Source organism: Citrus clementina, unplaced genomic scaffold (genome assembly GCF_000493195.1).
Source record: "Citrus clementina cultivar Clemenules unplaced genomic scaffold, Citrus_clementina_v1.0 scaffold_1, whole genome shotgun sequence".
NCBI lineage: Eukaryota > Viridiplantae > Streptophyta > Magnoliopsida > Sapindales > Rutaceae > Citrus > Citrus x clementina.
Genome location: NW_006263303.1, coordinates 4842651 through 4861407, shown reverse-complemented (window position 1 = coordinate 4861407; position 18757 = coordinate 4842651). Strand labels below are relative to the sequence as shown.

Sequence of the window (18757 nt, the reverse complement as noted above, 5' to 3'; positions counted from 1 at the left end):
TTTCCTAGAAACACTACACTGAAGTATGAATTGCTGTTTTCTACTGGCCGAGTTTGCCTGCGGTGAGATGATTCGTCCAGGATTGATTCTATGATGTTTGCCTGAGTAGCCCTGGAACTTCCTTTGGTAGTACCTTGTCAATTGGTTCTGACATTAATAAGTTTGAGCTGAAGCCACGGTAACACGTGAGCTCAGTTTGTAAAGGGAAATTTGAGCCCGTGGTGCAGCCCTGATGACCCTTTCCAAAAGTTTTGAGATCTAGCGTAAATCACCCTGAAAGTATTGCAGTCAAAGTGCTCTGATCTCAGGCTTGGTAGGAATGAACAATAAAACTTGGACCCATTTTTTTCTGAGAGTCCCTATGTTACATTTAATGTAACATACACAACCTACAAGAACCACACAAATTATGAGACCCACATAATTGTGTGGTTCTTGTGGGTTGTGTAAATGTAACATAGCAAAATCCTTTTTTTCGTAGTAAGATCAATTAACGTGCAAGAAAGACTCACGCATACTGAAATTTGTATCTGGTAGCAGCTTTCCACTAGAGTTAGACCTTGGACTTTGCAATCAACCTTGGACTTTGCAATCAACGGTGACTTGGGATAAAATTACTCTGTTTAAATGCCACTAAAAAATTTTCGGTATACAGGCCGATTTTAGAAAAGATTCAGTGAGTGAATTCAATTCAACTCGCAGCTTGCAAGCGTTGACCTTGTAACACAAATCAAAGGCAGTGGAGGTTGAAGCTGCTTCATTTGCTTGCTTGCTTCATTTGTAGGCATTAGTGCAAAATCAAGTTCCAATTGTGTTCTGCTGGTTATTGGGCAATTGTAGCTTGTAAAGTGTTTGATATTTGGCAGCTGTATTTTGTAACCTTTATTTAATTAAAACTTATATTACATTCGATAATTTTATTAAAAAAATTAAAAAAATTTATTTAGCAAGCATAATAAATTTTATTGTAAATTATTTAAAAAATACCTTAAAAATTAAAAGTCATACCAACTCAATAGTCAGTAACCAAACTCTACATCATATTATGCTGTCCCTGGGTTTAAGGTTTGAAGGCCACGGTAGAGTGCGAATTAGCGAGAACAATTTGGGGAAGGAAATTGGCAGGCTATTTCGGTACAAAATTTACAGTTACTTTTAAGATGCATTAACAGGAAATTTCTGACAAATGTCTCTAGAAGTTCACAAAAATGCCTCCAATCGCATAGTCAAATTACATGTACCACAGACAGGAGACATGTACCACAGACAGAAGACGCATTCCTACATCAAACACTAAGAGGCTCACACTAATCACAGAGCACTCGCAAAATTCACCAGTTACAACCACCTATTTGCTAGTTCCAAATTCTTCATCCTGACAACCAAACAAAAGAATGGGGAAAGAGAAGGAAAAATGATTCAAAAAAAGGGAATCTCAAAGACAAAAATCAAACATTCCAGCGAGCAATCACACTTGCAACTGATGGTAAATCATTTCCGGCAATTTGTCCTCGGAAACGTGGGATGCAGGTTCTTCATTCCAAGAAGCCATAATCAATAATGATTAGAACAGCAGTTCCAAAGGTCAATTCTTTCACCTCAGAATCAGCTTAAATTCACTTGGTGGCCTCTCTGACAAAAGCAACTTCCCCAGTGCCAGCTGATGATGTTACCAAGAGTTTCTCTTGATCGTTATCATCCATTTCTGTTGACTCGCGGGGTGTCGCAGTCGACAAAGACTCACTTCCATCTTCTTCTGGAAGAAAACCACCCAAAAAGGCAACAAAAATGTTGCTAATATTAAAAAGTAGGTAATAATCGTAAGAAGGACAGGGCACTGATCAAGCTGAACAATATTAAGAAGAGAAAGGATTCATAAGAGCAGACACTAACCTGTACAGTCATGGTATTCAGGTAGCTGCTTAACAGTAGTTGCTTGAAGGCTTTCAGGAAGTAAACAACCGCATAAAGCACCTGGAGTTTGGAACATTAGTTGCATTCAGTTAAATTTTAACTGCGTTCAACTTTTAGGGAAAAATAATGAAAACAAATATGAAACCATTTTTGGAAAAAGAAAAGTCAATCCTGGATTATTATTAGTTAAAGGGTATTTCTTTTGAAATCTAGGAAAGTACATTTCAGATAATATGGTATGGCTACCAAACACATAAGATTAATAGATACAGGAAATGCTTGTAGTATTAAGATGAATATGCCTACAAATGAGTCATATTTTCTTTGAAAGCAACTTTATTTGGTAGTTAGCAGTGATCACTTGCTGTATTACAAACATTGGAAGATGAAAACAGGAAGAATTCTTTGTACCTAGCCGGGCCAGCCGATTCACCCACCCAGGGATGTGTTTGCCAGTCAATCTCCATGCAATATCATCTGTAAAATGGTTGCAATTCTTTGAGATGAGGTTATAAGTGTCTCCATGATACTCAGATGCTGAACACTCAATAAATGTCCGGAATTCAGAGGGAGGCATATTTATGCGGCCCAACAGGATAGAAGCTCGGTAAATAAATCCAGGGCAACTTCTTGGTTCGACTTCAAAAACTCCACTAACTGGAAAATCATGAGCTCCAAATCCATACTCCTTTCCATGAACTGCTCATACGCATGATTCAGATGTTAAAGTTTATTGGATTCAACATAGGAAATTTCAAAACTAGTACTGAAATAAAAATTCAAATTAAATAAATTCATCCCTTTTGGAATAGTAGTAGATCCAGATGGATTTAACGATCAGAAAACACCTTTAACAATGTAACGACACTTTATGGACTTCTATCAATCACAAAACATAATTCATCAATTCCAAATCACCATTTTTTTCCCCACCAAACCCTGAGCACAAACACAAATTAAATTAATCCTCCTCCAAAGTTGGTTTGAGGGAGATTCGTCCCCTAAATTCCCAAGGCAAGAGACCTAACCCAGTAATCTCCTTTGAGACCAATTCCAAATCATTATCTCCTCCTGTCCAACAAATCTTGGAGACTCTAATCAATAGTTCCTTCATGAATGAAACATGTGTTGGAAACCAGCAAATATATTCGCTATCAGTCATTTTGAACTTTATCATTCCTGTAGTACGTCCTATCCCCCTTCCACCTAGGCACACCCCCATCAATGATTGTGATAATCCAAATGACCAGCATTTATTCCCAATATTATCAATATTTCAAAATTTGAAGTTGCATCTGATCTACTTAAACCTGGTATTACTGGAGGCTCTAGTAACCGAAAGAAAGCAAAACTCAGAGCACCAATTCAAACATTTCAAAAACGTCTTTTTTCCCAGCTCAAGAACAAGCAACCCAGCTTTCATGGTCAACTGTTGTCTGTTGTGTGCTAACCTACAGCACTATAGGTGGTTAATTGTTTACACAACTACGTACAATCAACAAAGTCATTTTGCTTGATCGAAGCAAAATAAATACTGACAGCATTAGTCATTGTTTTAGCACTAGTAATCTTAAGGCACCAGCTGACTAAATAGCCCTACCAATTGTCACCAAAGACAATATAGCATCGCACCTCCAAAATTGAGCAATGAGCACTCCATAGAACAAGGAAAGAGAAATACTGAACTACGGACACGTGAAAGCATGCCTGTTACTTATTATTACAAGCCACCAATCGTAAACCAATTTAAGCACAATCATCAAATTAATACCAAAAAATAAACCAAAGAACTTTTTTTTTTTGCAATAAAGATCTAACTATAGCCCCAGCAAATCCATTAATTAAACATTAACAAATAAAGCCAAAAAAAGGCGCAAACCCAGATCACGAAAACATACAAAGCACATAAAGAAACAAAAATAGAAGGCAAAAACAAGAAAAATAGAGAGATGGGTGAAGAAACCTTCGATACCGGAGTGAAAAATCCCGAAACCGAACCAATAGGTGTAACTATTCACAGGGGTGAGATCGTAAACGTTTAACACCACCTGGGTTTCGTTAATACCATCGTGTTCGCTTGAAGATGAGATTTGTGCTGTCACCATTTCGCTGACACAGGCAAATTTCTTATCGACTCAATTCAATTCCTCAAACAAAAAAAAAAAAAAACCAACAAATCTTTCTTCTCAGAGATGCATATTCTGAGTCTCTGACCCCTGGGAAGAGAGAGAAAAGGTTTGGGACTTTCGAGGAATTCAGGCAAATGAATGAATGAATACGAAAGAAGAAAGAAAAGTTGGTTCTTTCTTCGTTTGATTACTCTTTTTATTTCTTATTATACTTCTGTTTGAACTTTTCGAATAAAAGAGAGAGTAAAGAAGATTTAAATAAATGGGACAAATAAACCACTTGGGCTTAGCCTAAGTGGCTTGAGGGAGTGAGTTCGAGCCTCTGCAGACGTATTATATGAGTTTAATTTAAATATTTTTTGTTAGAGTTTTAGAGCCTGAGAGAGGGCAGTCTTTCTCCTAAGATGAGAGTTTGACGTCCCTTGAATATTTGAGAGGGTTAAAAAATCTGAGCGGTGTCATATCAATATTAATGTCAACAGGACTCAGTATATATATATATATATATATATATGATTGTATATATTAATTATACTCTCATGTAATATGAGTTGTAATTTAAACAATAGTCTCGTGCCATAAAAAATAATAATAATAATAAATGGGACAAATATAGCAAAGATAAGTTGTCTATTGTTTATTTGTTTTGCGCAATGTGTTTATTATAATGTTTAGTTGAATAATGATATATATACATATATATATATATATATTTTCCCTTGTTCTACATTAAAGTGTGGTATGCTTCGAATTTAAACTCGGCCTACTTTACAGTCATTGAGTCTGCTTTTTTTTTTTTAATTTATAAGTATTACTTACCAAATTTGTACAAGTTGATGTTATGAAAACAGTTTCAAAGAGGGAAAAAAAAAAGAAAAAAGAAAAAGAATAAGCTACCATTCTAAGTTTTTAACCCTATCTCAATTTTTTTTATCAAAAGAATTGAACTTGTCTAAAGAAGGGTAATTTTTAAAAAACTCCCCTGAGGTTTGGGCTTGTTGTAAGTAGATGACGAGAATTTATTTATTTGTAAAAAATCCCCTACCGTCAGTTAACTTTAACATTGACCGTTAGTTGACTGTGCAAAGACAATATTACCCTTAACAACAATTTGTAGACGGAAATAACTAAAAAAAAATTTAAAATTGTCGGCGCGAAAAGCACAAATCCTATTTTTTGACAATTTTATCCTTGTCAATTCCAAAGATTTACAATATCATAGACAAAAATTATAACTATTTTATTTTCAAGTTTTTAATTTTATCTTTTTTGTAGAAACTTTAAGAAAATATCAATAATTTAAAGAGGATTTTTAAAATTTTTAATTTTATCTTTCTTGTAGGAACTTTAAGAAAATATCAATAATTTTTTTCAAGTTTTTAATTTTATCTTTTTTGTAGAAACTTTAAGAAAATATCAATAATTTAAAGAGAATTTTTAAAATTTTTAATTTTATCTTTCTTGTAGGAACTTTAAGAAAATATCAATAATTTAAAGAGGGTAAAATAGCCAATAATTTTAATTTTTTTTAGTTATTTTCGTCTACAAATTATTGTTAAGGGTAATATTGTCTTTGCACAGTCAACTAACGGTCAATGTTAAAGTTAACTGACGGTAGGAGATTTTTTACAAATAAATAAATTCTCGCCATCTACTTGCAACAAACCCAAACCTCAGGGGAAGTTTTTTAAAATTACTCGTCTAAAGAATTGAAGTGATGCAACATTAATGATGGGAATGAAGTACAATGATTGGTATTCAAATTTTAAAAAACATTACAATGCAAATAAATTAACATTTTTATTATTTATTGAATTTAATGGGAAAATGTTGACTTCTTTCGTCATTATTGGAATGGTATGTATTAAAATTTTAACATTTATTACAATACAAATAAATTAACACTTTCATTATTTATTGAATTTTATGGGAAAAAATTGTCTTCTTTTATCAATATTCTCAGATGACTATTGTTTCATCGCGAGTCACAGATGGACAAAGGAAACCAAACTAATCAAATATTGTGTCATGGTACAATGGCTTTGGCGATTTCTGTAATTCGCTTTAATTGAGTTAGGTAGCCGCACTTTGCAGCAAACGGCCCACACAACTGATAAATTAGCCAACTTATTAGTAATGTGAGCTGTCCCCGTCGCCCCAGTAATGTGTGCTGGAAATCGCCCTCCCCTCAACCAGCAGTAGTTACAAGGCCACAAAAGAGTGCAAATTTATTTCAAGCTCAGCTGTTCAAGGAGACACTCGACATAAAAAGCATAGCAACAAATGCAAATTTAAAAATATATATTATTATAAATAATAAAGAGCTGCTGAAGAAAAAATATATCGATTAATTAAAAGTTTCTATAAATTACAGTTTTAATCAATCATCGGAATATCCAGCACATCAGGCAAATCTGTTCCATACCAAGTAGTACGGTACAGACAGACGCCAACACTCATGTAGGCAGAACTTCCATCTCTCTTCCTCTGTTCCACCACCTGAAACACATACAAATTGCCCAAGTCAAAAGACATTTCTAATATCTAACAGCTTTTACTAATCCAAGAGCAAAAAACAAAAATTTGACAACACTTACAGTTTAAGCCTCCAAACAAAATGATTATAAAGACAGATTCCACAGAGTTTGCAACTAAGGCTGATTGTCCGGAGTTGTTTGCCTCCGAATGCGCTCACTGCGCCTCAGAGGAGCTGAACCACCATCTGATGATTCATTGTCCTCGTCTCTGGAAGAAGATCCTGTTTCTCCATCATAGCTCTCCCCCCAAAGTTGGGAAGTTCGCCTTCTAATACTCAAGTGTGCTCTGGCCCTTGAGGTACCAGACCAGCTGCTTCTCCTTGTACTAGAACCAGGCCTAAACACTCTTATAAGAAAAAATACAGTAAGCCAACCACCATCATCAATAGGCAAAACACTGCTCTCATCCCTCTCCTCACCAAAAGAAGACTGAAGTGTGCTAAGCAAGTCCCCAAGGTCCCTCTGGCGCTCCAATCTTCTCCAATTATGCTGCCGCTCTGGGTCAACCTCAGATGGCCGCACGAGCGGATGTTCAACCCTAGCATGTTTTCTGAGATCCGTATATGTCCCGCTGAAATCACACGTCTCACAAGAACAACTTCTAGTCTTCCCATTCATAAACCTACGAGCAGCATCCACAATAATCCAGTCTTTAACATCACCACGGCAAAGGGGGCACACTAGCTTTGGCCGGGTCTTCTTCTCGCAAGACAAAGAATGTGGCATAGAGGATCCTTCCTCGCTTCTTTCTTCTAGCAAGCCAGTAGCTGTTGCTTCTGAAGTCAAAACCGATGCATTTGTAGGAGAGGGTTGGGATTCTTCTAGCTGTGACATCACAGTCATGGATGAAGTCTCTACAAATGACTTGCGAAACTGATCCAGACAGTTCGAATGTCGGTAGCTTGTGTCACACATAAAAGGACGACAACCTTTCTCATGGGAAGAGCATAGGAGGAGAACTGCATTATGAGGATGTTCCATGCAAACAGGGCACCTGGCCTCTTCCCATTCTTTCAAATTTTCATCATTTTCCAATAGGATTTTGGCAGAGGACTTCTGAGTACGACTAGAACTGCATGGGTAAGGAGATGCATTGCATCTATCAACAGACACAGAACGATCCCTTCTATCCTTTGGCATGTTGAAGTCTCAAATATACATACACAAACACTAAAGTCTGGCAACTCTCACAAAGCGGCAACTGAAGAATTGGAGCCACAAAAGACCACAAAAACATAAGTAGTTGCACAAGCTATAGTAGCTAAGATTCATCAATAGATATGAAAGGTATTGTAGCAGAACAGAAATGGATTCATAAGAACACTGGAATATCATATGCTATCACATTATTGTAGAACACATATACTCAAAGAAAAATGATTGAATTCAATTTCTCTCATAAATGGAACAGTTACCCAAAGCAATATAAAATGAACAAAATGATGTAAACATTCTACACAAGTACAATGAGCCAGATGCAAACCCTTGCTAAATGCCCCATGAGATAATCCTTTTTGGAGGAATCAAAACCACGGGAATTGGATATTACTATCAACATAAAAGCCCTAAAGCATTGGCAAGACGGAGAAAGAACTGGTAAATCAAGTTACCAGTTTTTAGTACCAAAACATTGTTGGTGAATCCCAATAACAAGCATGATCTGCATTGGAAAAGTCCACATAATAAGATTTTCACAGCACCATCCTGGACCACAATCTAAATGAGCTCTCTCATATTTAAATCAATATCATTCCTTTGCATTCGGAGTCACCACGACTTAAACTCATGATCCAAGAAAGATCCATTTTCCGTTTTTAGACTTCTATCTTTCAAACGAATGATTACAAAAGCCTGCCAAATCGCACATTAGCATATGGAAATCAAGCAAAGTAGCTACAGAACTTAACAAGTCTACATGCCAAACCACTTGAAGTTGATCGGACAAATCTTTTTGATCAATCTACCTCTAGGGAGCACTATTTTATAGCTCATGAGCCGATATCTTAACACACACAATTTTTCCTGCCATACAATCGAAACTCCAACGCTAGAAACTTAATATCTTCTTCTGCTATATGCATTTACCTCAAGAAAATGCATCGGATAAATAAATTCATTACTAAGTCACACTACCATAAAACTTAGTCTCCAGTATGCTTCCAACTTTTTCACTTGCTAGGACATTTAAGATCAGCAATGAATTCAGGCAACAACATTAGGAGCTAATGAAGATGAAAAAAACCATCCCTGCCTGTATACTTCAATTTGCCTTTCCGATACAGAAAATTAGTTATCTACTGATAACTTTAAAGAGAAGGCAATTCAATCACAAACTTTACATTGTAAAAAATACAAATATGCATCAAAATGAATAGACGCGTTGTTTGTTTTAACAAATAAACTCCTTTTCATTCCAATAATTTAAACTTGTTTAACCAAAATCAAAATCACAAAAATCCAGCTCTAGAGTAACCTAACAACCGCCAATTCACCCGCTGCAACAAAAAATTATCCAAGCAAATGAAAAAAAGGGAAAATTTAAGAAATGAATCCAATCAAAAGTCAAAAAAACCAACTCCATCGCAATATTGAATCGATATACACAGAAATCGGGAAGATCCGGCTGTAAGATGACACGAGGATAGGTCAAAAGTTCACAAAAGAAAAAAGATGATAGCGCTATTTAGATAATTACCAGCAACTCCGAATCGTCCGATTTGATTAATTGACGGTAACTTATGATTCTAATTAATCAGATTTGAAGACTTAGAAGTGATTAATTAAAATCATTTTAACACAGAGAGAAGGAGAGAGAGAGCAGCCTTTTCTAGGGTTCGTTCAGCTCAAGCGAGAGAGAGAAGCAGATAAACGACGGTGATGCAGGTATATATAGGCGTTTCTCGATTATTGCTGACGTGTAAGGTTTGGGGTTCGTTAATATATATATATATTTTTAATTTTGAAATGAATTGTTAATTTTTTTAAGTCGGCGCCGTTTCGTAGGTTTGGCGAATCCACATGATCTAAGCGCGTGGGTTAGAATCAAGTCAAACTGTTCACTATCTGGCCCCACCAGTCTTGCTACTGAAAGGAATAAACACTCTACAGTGCACACGGATGTTTGCCCCGGGCAAATCCTAAGACGGCTGTCGACATTTCATCAATCTTCTGTAAACGACACCGTTTGGCTTAGATAAGGCAAAAGCAACTACAGAACCCAGCTGCTTTCTCTTCCTCTTCATTTCACCACACTAGAATTTTGAGTACAATTATTACTTTCACTTCTCCCAAAACCAAGTTGCCAACACAAACAAACTGCTTGCTTCACTTCAAAAAAACTTATTGTAATCAACAACTTGCTTCTGCTGCTGCGGCTGTTGTCGTTGCTGTAGAGGTTTTGAGTCCACAGAATCAGAAGAAGCAAGTCCACTGGATAGCTCTAAGTTGAGAGATTTTCTTGATAATGGGTGCTGCTATGTATTATTTCTCCATTATTATTAATAGTGTATTTGTTGAAATTATTATGGTTATGAATTTGGTTGAGGGGATGGTGAGTTTGAGGGTAAAGGCCATGGTTAAGTAGCTTCTGCTTGATGTAGGTATTTCAGTAATTCTTTATTTCATTGTCTGTTCTTACTGGTAATCTTCCAGCTATCAACAACCACTTACACATTACACAAATTCAAAACACGCCCACCCAAAAAAAAAGAGTTTTTTTAGATTTAATAATTAAAATTAACCCACCCCTAAACAAATAAAAAATTTAAAAAGAAAAAAGAGAAAAAAGAGAGAAGAAGCTTAATTAATTACTTGTTTTCAAGCAAACTATGAAGCTTGATAATGAGTTCATCTTCTTCATCGGTAAAATTCCCACGCTTAAGATCAGGGTGTAGATAATTTATTCAACTCCATCTACAGCTCTAGCCACATCTTAGCAATCCTAAATAATTTGTTAAAACACACACATATATTAATTGTGATGCTTTGTGAATGGCTGTAACTGTCGCAGAGAATGAAAACACACGCATATTATTTATTCATCTCGTTGCTTTTGGGTTCTACAATTGGGTGATGTGTCGGGTTGTGTGGTAAAACGAAGAGGAAGAGAAGGCAGCTGGGTTCTCGTTGCTTTTGCCTTTTCTAAGCTAAACGGTGCCGTTTTACAGAGAAATGAAAAAAAAAAAAACAATAAACGACACGACGTCATTTAGGCCCGTTTCGGGTTTGACTCAGACAAATATCATTTTGGATAAACACCAGAACATGATAACATCTGGGTCCCTACATTTTTCTGTAAAAGAACATTAACCAAGAAAACATTCAACTTTTTGGAAGCTAGTTTACCATGACAATTTTGAAGCAAACAAGTCCCTAAATGGAAAAAAAAATCATTGATTTAGTTAAACAAATTTTAGTAGTATTTATGTATCTTCAGTAAGAGGACGTGTTGCCTATAGTTTCTTTTGGTAAATATAAAAAAAATGAGTTGAGTGTGTGTGTTCTATTAAAAGATTATACCTCTTAAAGAATAAAAAATTATAAGATATGAGGAAATGAGGGTGACTGAATCACCGATTTAGTTAAAAGAAACTCTAGTAATTTTTAGTTCTCTAAATTTTAAGCAAATCACATACATATACTTACATTTTGAATTTTAGTGCAAGCTAGTTAGTTCAATTGGTAAAAGATAAAAGTTTTAGACTGAAAATAAGATGTATGATATTAAACACAGCTCACATGGGTGTGATCTATGTGTGGGGAGATTTAATTATCATTAGTCAAATTGAAATAGATAAATATTTATATAAATTTATTTATAATGAAAGTTAAATAATTGATTTGTTAAATTATAATTACCAACGTTTGGCTCTCTAAACCTAAACAAAATCGTAAATAAAGATATCAATGAATGTTTTGAAACTAATAAATTCTAAAAATAAAGTAAATTGTTGATTTTGATAAGGATTTTTTTTTTTGTGAATTCCACTTTCTAGCGGCAAGAATCGGAGTAAGAACATAAATGCGTCTTTCATTTTCTTTTTTCCAAAATCTAGGGACCAAGATGATATTAGCCTGGATAGGATAAACTACAAAAGACGTTGCGTTGCTTTATTGCCGGAAGCTCGGGAGAGACAAAACCGGGAGTGCTAAGGGGCTAACCCAAAGTCCAAACCGAAGTATCGTGCACTGCAGCTGTTTGAGGAAAGTCCTGTGAGAAATCAAAGGGCAACGATGATACTGAAGCAGGTTGGCTTCTTAGGCGCAACTGCTGCAATAATCTTTGGTGGATTTGTCACCCTCAATGTGGCTTCCACTATCACTCTGGGGGCACTTCGTGCTGCCAGTGAAGCAAAACGGGTAAAAGCAAGAAGCGCCTCTTCTCTTCAGTCATATTTTCTTCCATATTTTTTTTATACTTATTGTTATTTCTATTTTGTATATTTGTAGAAAAAGTTTGCGATGCCTTGTGGGGTTTGTAAAGGAAAAGGGTTTTATATTTGCAAGTTATGCAAAGGAAATGCAACTATTGAGTGGTCGCCTTTGTACGACCCTGTTTTCATCAATCCTTGTCTTTGCCCTACCTGTGAGGGTAACAGGTTAGTCACTGTGCTTTTCTTTCTTTCTTTCATTTTTTTCAAATGTGTTTGACTCTTATCATTAGTTTGGTTTCGGAGAGGTGAGATGTAAAAATCATAAAGCAGCTTTCTTTTCTAACTGTTATTGTATGCTTACTTTCTAATCTTGATCCCTGGGGTGCTGTTTAACTCTGCTTGTTGTGACAATAAATTTGAGCAATTTTCTTGTACAACAAGTACTTGGATCAGTCTAAAAAGCTGAAATACTTGTGCTTGTTTGTTTATTGGCTTCAATAGCTCGCTTCTTACTGCTCTTCTTTTTCTTCTTAGTTTTGCTTTCTTGGCTTCTTCGCTTTCTTTTTTCTTTGGTTTCTTTCTTGTTTTATCTCTTGAATTGTTTTTCACTTGTTCATGTTTTCCAAACTTGCCGCTTATAGTGCAGTTATATATATTGTTTTATCTCTTGACTTAATTATTAACTTTGGTATCCAATTTTCTTTGCACCTGCTCAAGTCATTAGACTTTATTAGAGCTCTTAATGTATTTTTAAGTCCTACTAAAGCTCTTAGCACCTGCCTTGATATTAAACAAAATCTCATTAAGACTTTAACAAGGCTCTTAGCACCTGCCTAGGTGTAGTAAATATATTATCCCTCCTTTAGTTCTCCTCTGATTTTCTTTAAAGAACAGTTTTGTACTTTCAAAAGATATAGATTCATCTCTTTCATTATATTCTTAGGCGGCAAATATATTTTTCTAGTCTAAAGTTCTCTACTTGTTTATCTTCAATCGATGATATTCAAGTAAGAAATTTTGTCCTATGTTTTTTTATTGCTTTGGGGATTTTGGTTTGATGGATAAATCAATTACATGTATCTTATTTAGAGAAAGAAAAATTTCAAAAACTTAAAAAACCTTAGGGAAAAGTTTAAGGATGCCTTTCCAAGGGGTGTCTCCTAATTTCAATAGATCAATCAAAAGATGTTGGGTTTTAATGTTTCGACTCCAACAATGTTAAAATTCCTACAGCATATGTGCTAGTAGGCTAAAGATTCCCCTTCACCCTTTTTATTTGAAGGTTTTTTAACTTTTATAATTTGGCTTTAGTCCAACTTTGCCCGAGTGGTTATAGAATTTTGGTGCGATTTCTTGCTTTTAACCACTTGCATGGAAAGAATATAGGCTTCAATTAATTTCGGAGACTTTACTTTGTGAAACATTATGCAGATCATGTGTATTATATTTCTCACAGATATAAAGATAAAGACAGATTGATAACCAAAATTCTTGCTAACCCAAAAAATTGGAGAAATAAGGTACTGGCAATAAGTGGGAAATGGCAATTTCATTAGAACCAAACAACTCTTTTGCTAAATCTCTAGGCACTAAAACCCTAGAAGGATCCCAGGCACTTGGAGGGTGGGGGGGGGGAATGGTTAAGCATCTGGAAAGTATTATGTTCACAATGAGCATTCAGTCTTTAGATATGGGTACTTTCTAAATCTTTAAATTGAAATGCTCTTTCAAGTCTTTAAAATTTTACTTTAAATCTAAAATCAGCGGTATGCCATCTTAGAGCTTTTGTTTGAGAAATACAGTCTAGTTGTTAAAGGATATGTAACTAAGTCTAGTGGTTAAAGAACATTGTAAGTAAACTTTAAATGAAACAAATAGGTGGGAACATTTACAAAAAATTATAATTCGTATATACAATGAAAAGGGAAAGCTACACTATCTTACAAACTTACATATAATGTTAGATCAGGGAAGCCAACCTTTCCATGTCAAAATACATATACAGTCCTACATCTCCAGTTTACACTCAAAAGGTGACAAAAGTACTATTTTTGTAGCCTACAAAAAGACTATTTACACAAGAAAATGACTGTACAATCACCCAAAGATTGAGTCCATACCTTCTCACATCTCCATTACTAGAAAAGCTAAAAGAGACTAGGAGAATTAGTAGGTGCAGGGGAAGTAGGCACATCAGTCAAAGAAGTAACAGGTTCCACAACTTCAGATATTTCCCTTTACTAGCAAAAACATCATCAACTACAAAATCAGATGCATTTGAAAAAAATTCCAAATCGCCCAAGAGTGGAGTAGTAGGAACGTCATCTTTACTGCATTGCATAAAAGCATCAACTTCATTAAAGTCAGATTTTAAAGAAACATGCTTATACTTGTCTTTCACTTCTTCCAGTTCAGCTTTCATTTCATTAACCTTTTGATTAAAAAATAACTCGAGCCTTCTTGTTCTCAATCTCGACACAATCCACTTTCTCCATTAACACATTTTTCTCATTAACAGTAGTGGTTAATTGTAGCTTCAAACCTTTTATTTCTTTCTGACTTGCCACTAAATCTGATTCAAGAGAGTTTTTTGCTTGATTAGATCAAACAATTCTTTTGATAACCCCATTGGTCTCATCTTTCCCAAGTTTGTACAGGTTTTTCTTGTTTTCTCCTTAAACACTGACATACTGATCATTACTTCATGCCAAATCACATTCTAAGCCCTTAGTTAATTCATGAGAATTCTTCAATTCAGAAGCCATTCTTTGAAAATGAGCAGACAACAATTAATATCTTCCAAACAATACAGAAAAGTTGTAGAGATCCTATACAAAAACAAACATATAAAGCTAAAGTTTGTATAAATATTTATAAGTAGTAAAAATAACTTGCAGAGAGGATTCCTTCTTGGCTCTTCCTGCGTAGCTTTTATCCTTTTGCTGCGGTTGCAGTTCTTTGCTTGGTTTCTTGATTGTTTGGAGTACGTAGATGCTGTAGGCTTGCTTTCTTGGCTCTTCCTGTGTACCTTTTATCTTTTTGCTGCGATTGCAGTTCTTCACTAGGTTTCTTGATTGTTTGGAGTACGTAGATGCTGTAGGCTTGCTTTCTTGCCTCTTCCTCTGTAGCATTGTAGCCTTCGCTCTTCCTCTGTAGCATTGTAGCCTTCACCTTTATTGTTGCTTGCAGTTCTTTGATTGAAATCTTTGATTGTTTGGGGTAGATACTGAAAGCTTCTTAGCTCTTCCTGTGTGACTCTATAGTGTTCACCCTTCGCACCAACCTTTGTACCTTTGCTGTGGTTTGCAGCTCTTGATCTACTTTTTATTGTATAGACCCCTGAAGCTTCCTTTGATTTGTAGAGGCACATGAAGCTGCTTTGCATTGTCTGCATTGTCTGTCCAGGTGGCCAGGCTTTTATTCTGTCCAGTTAATGACGTAGCAAAGTTTGTCGACAATCATCTTGACACAGTTATTTGAATATGCTATGGGCTTGTTAAAATCCTGGGCTTATGGGCTGGATCTTATTCACATATAAAGGGGCCTTGTCATTTACCCAACACTTTATTGTATTTTGCTAATTTAAGATGGATATTGGAAATCAAAATTTTTCTTGTACTCATTTTCTTTTAATTTTCTTTCTATGTTTTGTTTTTCTGGTTCATCATCTTTTAGACAGTATGATAGTGTGATAATATAAAATCTATACCGCTATTTTCACTGGATGGTGCTAGACAACTAGAATCCACTGAAAAGTATTGCTATCTGATGCAGTGTTTGGGAAACTAGATGTTGGCATTTGCATTTTTCTCAATGAAAAAAGCTACAAGCCCTATGAATGATGGTTATGTAGGAGATTAGTTTAGAGATGATTTGATTGTTGCTTAACTATTTTGCTGGTTTCTTGTCATATTACTTATTTCAGGGTACAGCGGTGTCTCAACTGCCTGGGGAAGGGCTTCGATTGACTTTTAAGGAGCAGAATACCGGTCTATTGCGATTCTATATCTCATTACTAAATTACTAACATGTATAGGATTATTGCAGCAATAAAAACCAAATGATAATTTCATTCGTAGATAATATCTTTTGGATTACTGTCTGGGAAGCTTGTATATTTTGAACTTTTAAAATTGATCAGGCTACTCGAGCAAGGCGGTTGATTTTAACCGCAAATTGAATACCATGCACACTTGCAACATACGGATTCCACCTGTTTTTGGAACCTGGGCGTAGTTTTGTCATTTTTCAGTTTCACTGCTAGGCAGCTATTTGGATCTGGGGTGGGCCGAAGAACCACAGAACCACCCAACCCAAAATGCGTGGGTTGGGTTAAAAATTTCTAATCCAATTTTAATCAGCGGTGAAAATTTTAATTTATTTGAAATATTTTTAAATAATGTTAGATTTATTACTCTTTAAAGTGATTTTGATGACGCACTATGACTCCATAGCATGTGCTCGGGGTAGAAGTTTTGTATAAATGTATCGCTGTGTTATTAAGTATTTTGATTTAGGTTCTTTTCTTTCTAACAGATGGAATAGAATAGCCTGATTGAAGTGTAATGATCACACGTCTGTAATAAGCATTATATGTTCTGTATATTATTCAAAACTAATCGGACAAATCACATATTTTATTAGGGACATATGAAATTTTTAGTTGAAATTTAATAATAGTTTTATGAAAAAATTTAGGACAAGTAGGGGAGCATGTGACTCTACTACTACTCCTACGACTTGAGGGGAAGGTTGCCTGTCCAAGTACCCATCCAAACGGCCCCAACTTTCTCAAGTCAAATCAAAGTCATCAAAAAGTCCTCTATCATTGTTGAAAGGTAAGCTAAAAATCATTTAACTAGGAAAATTCAAACGTCCTCTCGCTGAAGTTCCTCAGTCTAAATTTCATCTTTTTAAAATTTTGGTAACCGACATGACAATTGGAAGGTTTACACTGAGAAGGTCAGTCCTCTGGCTTTGTTATTTTTGTAAAATATTATCCAAGTAAAGTCATCCTCGTCATCTTAGGAAGTGAATAGGGGTGGACACGGGTTGGTTGGGTCAGTTAATCAGCTTAAATATTAACCCGACCTAACCCGCATGTAAAACGAGTTGAAAATTTTCAACCCGATCCAACCTGCAATTTTGCGGGTTGGGTTGAACTTTTGAAAAAAATTATTTTTATAGTCTAATTAAATAGTGAACAAAAATAAATAAATTAATAAAAAACTAAAATCTTTAGAACAAAGCCAACATTTCAAAGTTTTTATATTTATATTTTTTAATTTTTATATGAAATATCAAAATTTATATAATAATTTTTATATACATACGGGTTGACCGGTTATGTTATGTTGATTGAATTGGGCTTTTGAAAAAAATCTATTGTTATAGTCTAATTAAATAGTGAACAAAAATAAATAAATAAATAAATTAGATAAACTAAAAAAATATAAATATTTAAATCCTTAGAACAAATCAACATTTCAAAGTTTTTATATTTATATATATTTTTAATTTTTATATAAAATATCAATATATATATATATATATATGGGTTGACGGGTTGGGTTTGGTTAAAAAATTTTAACCCAACCCGCAAAAAATCGCACAGGTTGGGTCGGATTCACGGGTTGGGCGGGTTGATGCCCACCCTTAGAAGTGAACATATTTTAGAAAAAAAATATAGAGGTGCATAATTAGACATGAAGATGAAATGCCAATATGAGAAGCCTAAATCAAGGTTCAACATAATTTGATTTAAAAAAATAGAAGCCTAATTTTGAAAGAGTCATCCTAAATTAAAGCTACTTGATAGTTTGGGCAATATTAGCACAAAAAAAAAAAAGTTTTGATCAATCTTTCTTCAAGGAATAAAGCTATCATATAATAATTTCTTTTGTCACACATGGTATGTCTCTTTTTATAAAAATTCAGTTGGCTATTAAGCATTAATAGTCACAATTTGCTAGCTCTAAATCTTAAACCTCAATCCATTTATTAGAACGTCTGTTTTTCACTTTCTTAATAAATAGACAAATCTGTTTTCCACTTTCTTAACAAATTTCCACGGTTTTGTTCAAGAAAACGTCTGGTGAAAAACGAACAGTTTGTTGCATAATGTTGCAGGAAGTATTGAATAAATTGTAACTATAAATTAGAAGAACTAAAAGGAGTAAAGCCAAGTGAAAGGAATAAGAGAACCAACAAGCTATTTTGTATTTCTTTTCACAATTCAAGTGTTTGATTACAAGACAACGCATGCGTGACTACTCGTACAAGAATTTCACCAGCTACAAACGGTGTATTAAGCGGCGTGTCCAAATGGTGTGTGTAGATGATGTTCAGCAAATCCGATTTATCTCTAATAAGCCAAACATCATGCATGCGATTTAGGAGATTTGAGTGCTCTTGTAGAAGACAGCCACCCCACTGTTTCACAATGTTGAAAAAATAACATAACATGCTATTTTGAGAGAACATTTTGAGTGGATTCCACTTAACGAAAGTGGAAAATATTGTGAGGTTTGGATTCTACTCTGTTGATACTTCAATAGTATAATTTTATTTTCTCAAAATGGTGCTTGGGTGAATGAGAAATTGTCTCTCAAAGTTCACCCTTGAAGTTGGAAATTTGAAAGGAAATGAGTCTTATCCCACATGGGAAAAAGAAGCCTAGGAATTAGTGTTTAAATATAAACACTTAACCATGCATGAGTAAGAATTATGAGGATAGAGGCTCTCTCCACACACGCGTGCGCAGGGTGGGGTGCGAATTCAAGCCCGATTTGGTTGAACTCGTGTG

General features: G+C 35.0%; 3 protein-coding genes across 6 annotated transcripts; 1 reads left to right on the top strand and 2 right to left on the bottom strand.

The window, feature by feature from the left end:
* Positions 1 to 1135: 1135 nt before the first annotated feature.
* LOC18055700 (deSI-like protein At4g17486) lies at positions 1136 to 4288 on the bottom strand. Of its 3 annotated transcripts, none has more exons than XM_006450930.2 (4): positions 3878 to 4288; positions 2326 to 2613; positions 1894 to 1974; positions 1136 to 1753 (listed from the first exon to the last, which is right to left on the bottom strand). In XM_006450930.2, the coding sequence occupies exons 1-4, from the start codon at positions 4017 to 4019 to the stop codon at positions 1617 to 1619; spliced, it is 648 nt and encodes a 215-aa protein (XP_006450993.1). In that variant the 5' UTR covers positions 4020 to 4288; the 3' UTR covers positions 1136 to 1616. The 3 variants fall into 3 exon arrangements, with proteins under 3 accessions (XP_006450993.1, XP_024034283.1, XP_006450994.1); XM_024178515.1 differs by having other exon boundaries at positions 1136 to 1756; positions 3887 to 4288; XM_006450931.2 differs by having other exon boundaries at positions 1136 to 1756; positions 3878 to 4285.
* A 1957-nt stretch (positions 4289 to 6245) lies between these two features.
* On the bottom strand, positions 6246 to 9458 carry LOC18055699. Its single transcript, XM_006450927.2, has 3 exons — positions 9276 to 9458; positions 6641 to 7781; positions 6246 to 6542 (listed from the first exon to the last, which is right to left on the bottom strand). Exon 2 carries the CDS (start codon positions 7718 to 7720, stop codon positions 6695 to 6697), a length of 1026 nt encoding a protein of 341 aa, XP_006450990.1. The 5' UTR covers positions 7721 to 7781; positions 9276 to 9458; the 3' UTR covers positions 6246 to 6542; positions 6641 to 6694.
* Positions 9459 to 11659: 2201 nt separating this feature from the next.
* Positions 11660 to 16153, top strand: LOC18055698. Of its 2 annotated transcripts, none has more exons than XM_024178653.1 (3): positions 11660 to 11938; positions 12029 to 12177; positions 15315 to 15526. In XM_024178653.1, the coding sequence occupies exons 1-3, from the start codon at positions 11813 to 11815 to the stop codon at positions 15322 to 15324; spliced, it is 285 nt and encodes a 94-aa protein (XP_024034421.1). In that variant the 5' UTR covers positions 11660 to 11812; the 3' UTR covers positions 15325 to 15526. The 2 variants fall into 2 exon arrangements, with proteins under 2 accessions (XP_024034421.1, XP_024034420.1); XM_024178652.1 differs by lacking the exon at positions 15315 to 15526 and adding an exon at positions 15878 to 16153 and having other exon boundaries at positions 11666 to 11938.
* The last annotated feature ends 2604 nt before the right edge of the window (positions 16154 to 18757 follow it).

What these genes read in the sequence shown, in the direction of transcription:
- LOC18055700 (XM_006450931.2), bottom strand. Translation starts at nt 4,019, where the DNA reads ATGGTGACAGCACAAATCTCATCTTCAAGCGAACACGATGGTATTAAC. An exon ending in TTTTCACTCCGGTATCGAAG is followed by an intron (nt 2,614 to 3,877) that starts GTTTCTTCACCC and finishes GCGTATGAGCAG; the next exon opens with TTCATGGAAAGGAGTATGGA. An exon ending in TGAATACCATGACTGTACAG is followed by an intron (nt 1,757 to 1,893) that starts GTTAGTGTCTGC and finishes GTTTTCTTCCAG; the next exon opens with AAGAAGATGGAAGTGAGTCT.
- LOC18055699 (XM_006450927.2), bottom strand. Translation starts at nt 7,720, where the DNA reads ATGCCAAAGGATAGAAGGGATCGTTCTGTGTCTGTTGATAGATGCAAT.
- LOC18055698 (XM_024178652.1), top strand. Translation starts at nt 11,813, where the DNA reads ATGATACTGAAGCAGGTTGGCTTCTTAGGCGCAACTGCTGCAATAATC. An exon ending in CTGCCAGTGAAGCAAAACGG is followed by an intron (nt 11,939 to 12,028) that starts GTAAAAGCAAGA and finishes GTATATTTGTAG; the next exon opens with AAAAAGTTTGCGATGCCTTG. An exon ending in CCTACCTGTGAGGGTAACAG is followed by an intron (nt 12,178 to 15,877) that starts GTTAGTCACTGT and finishes TACTTATTTCAG; the next exon opens with GGTACAGCGGTGTCTCAACT.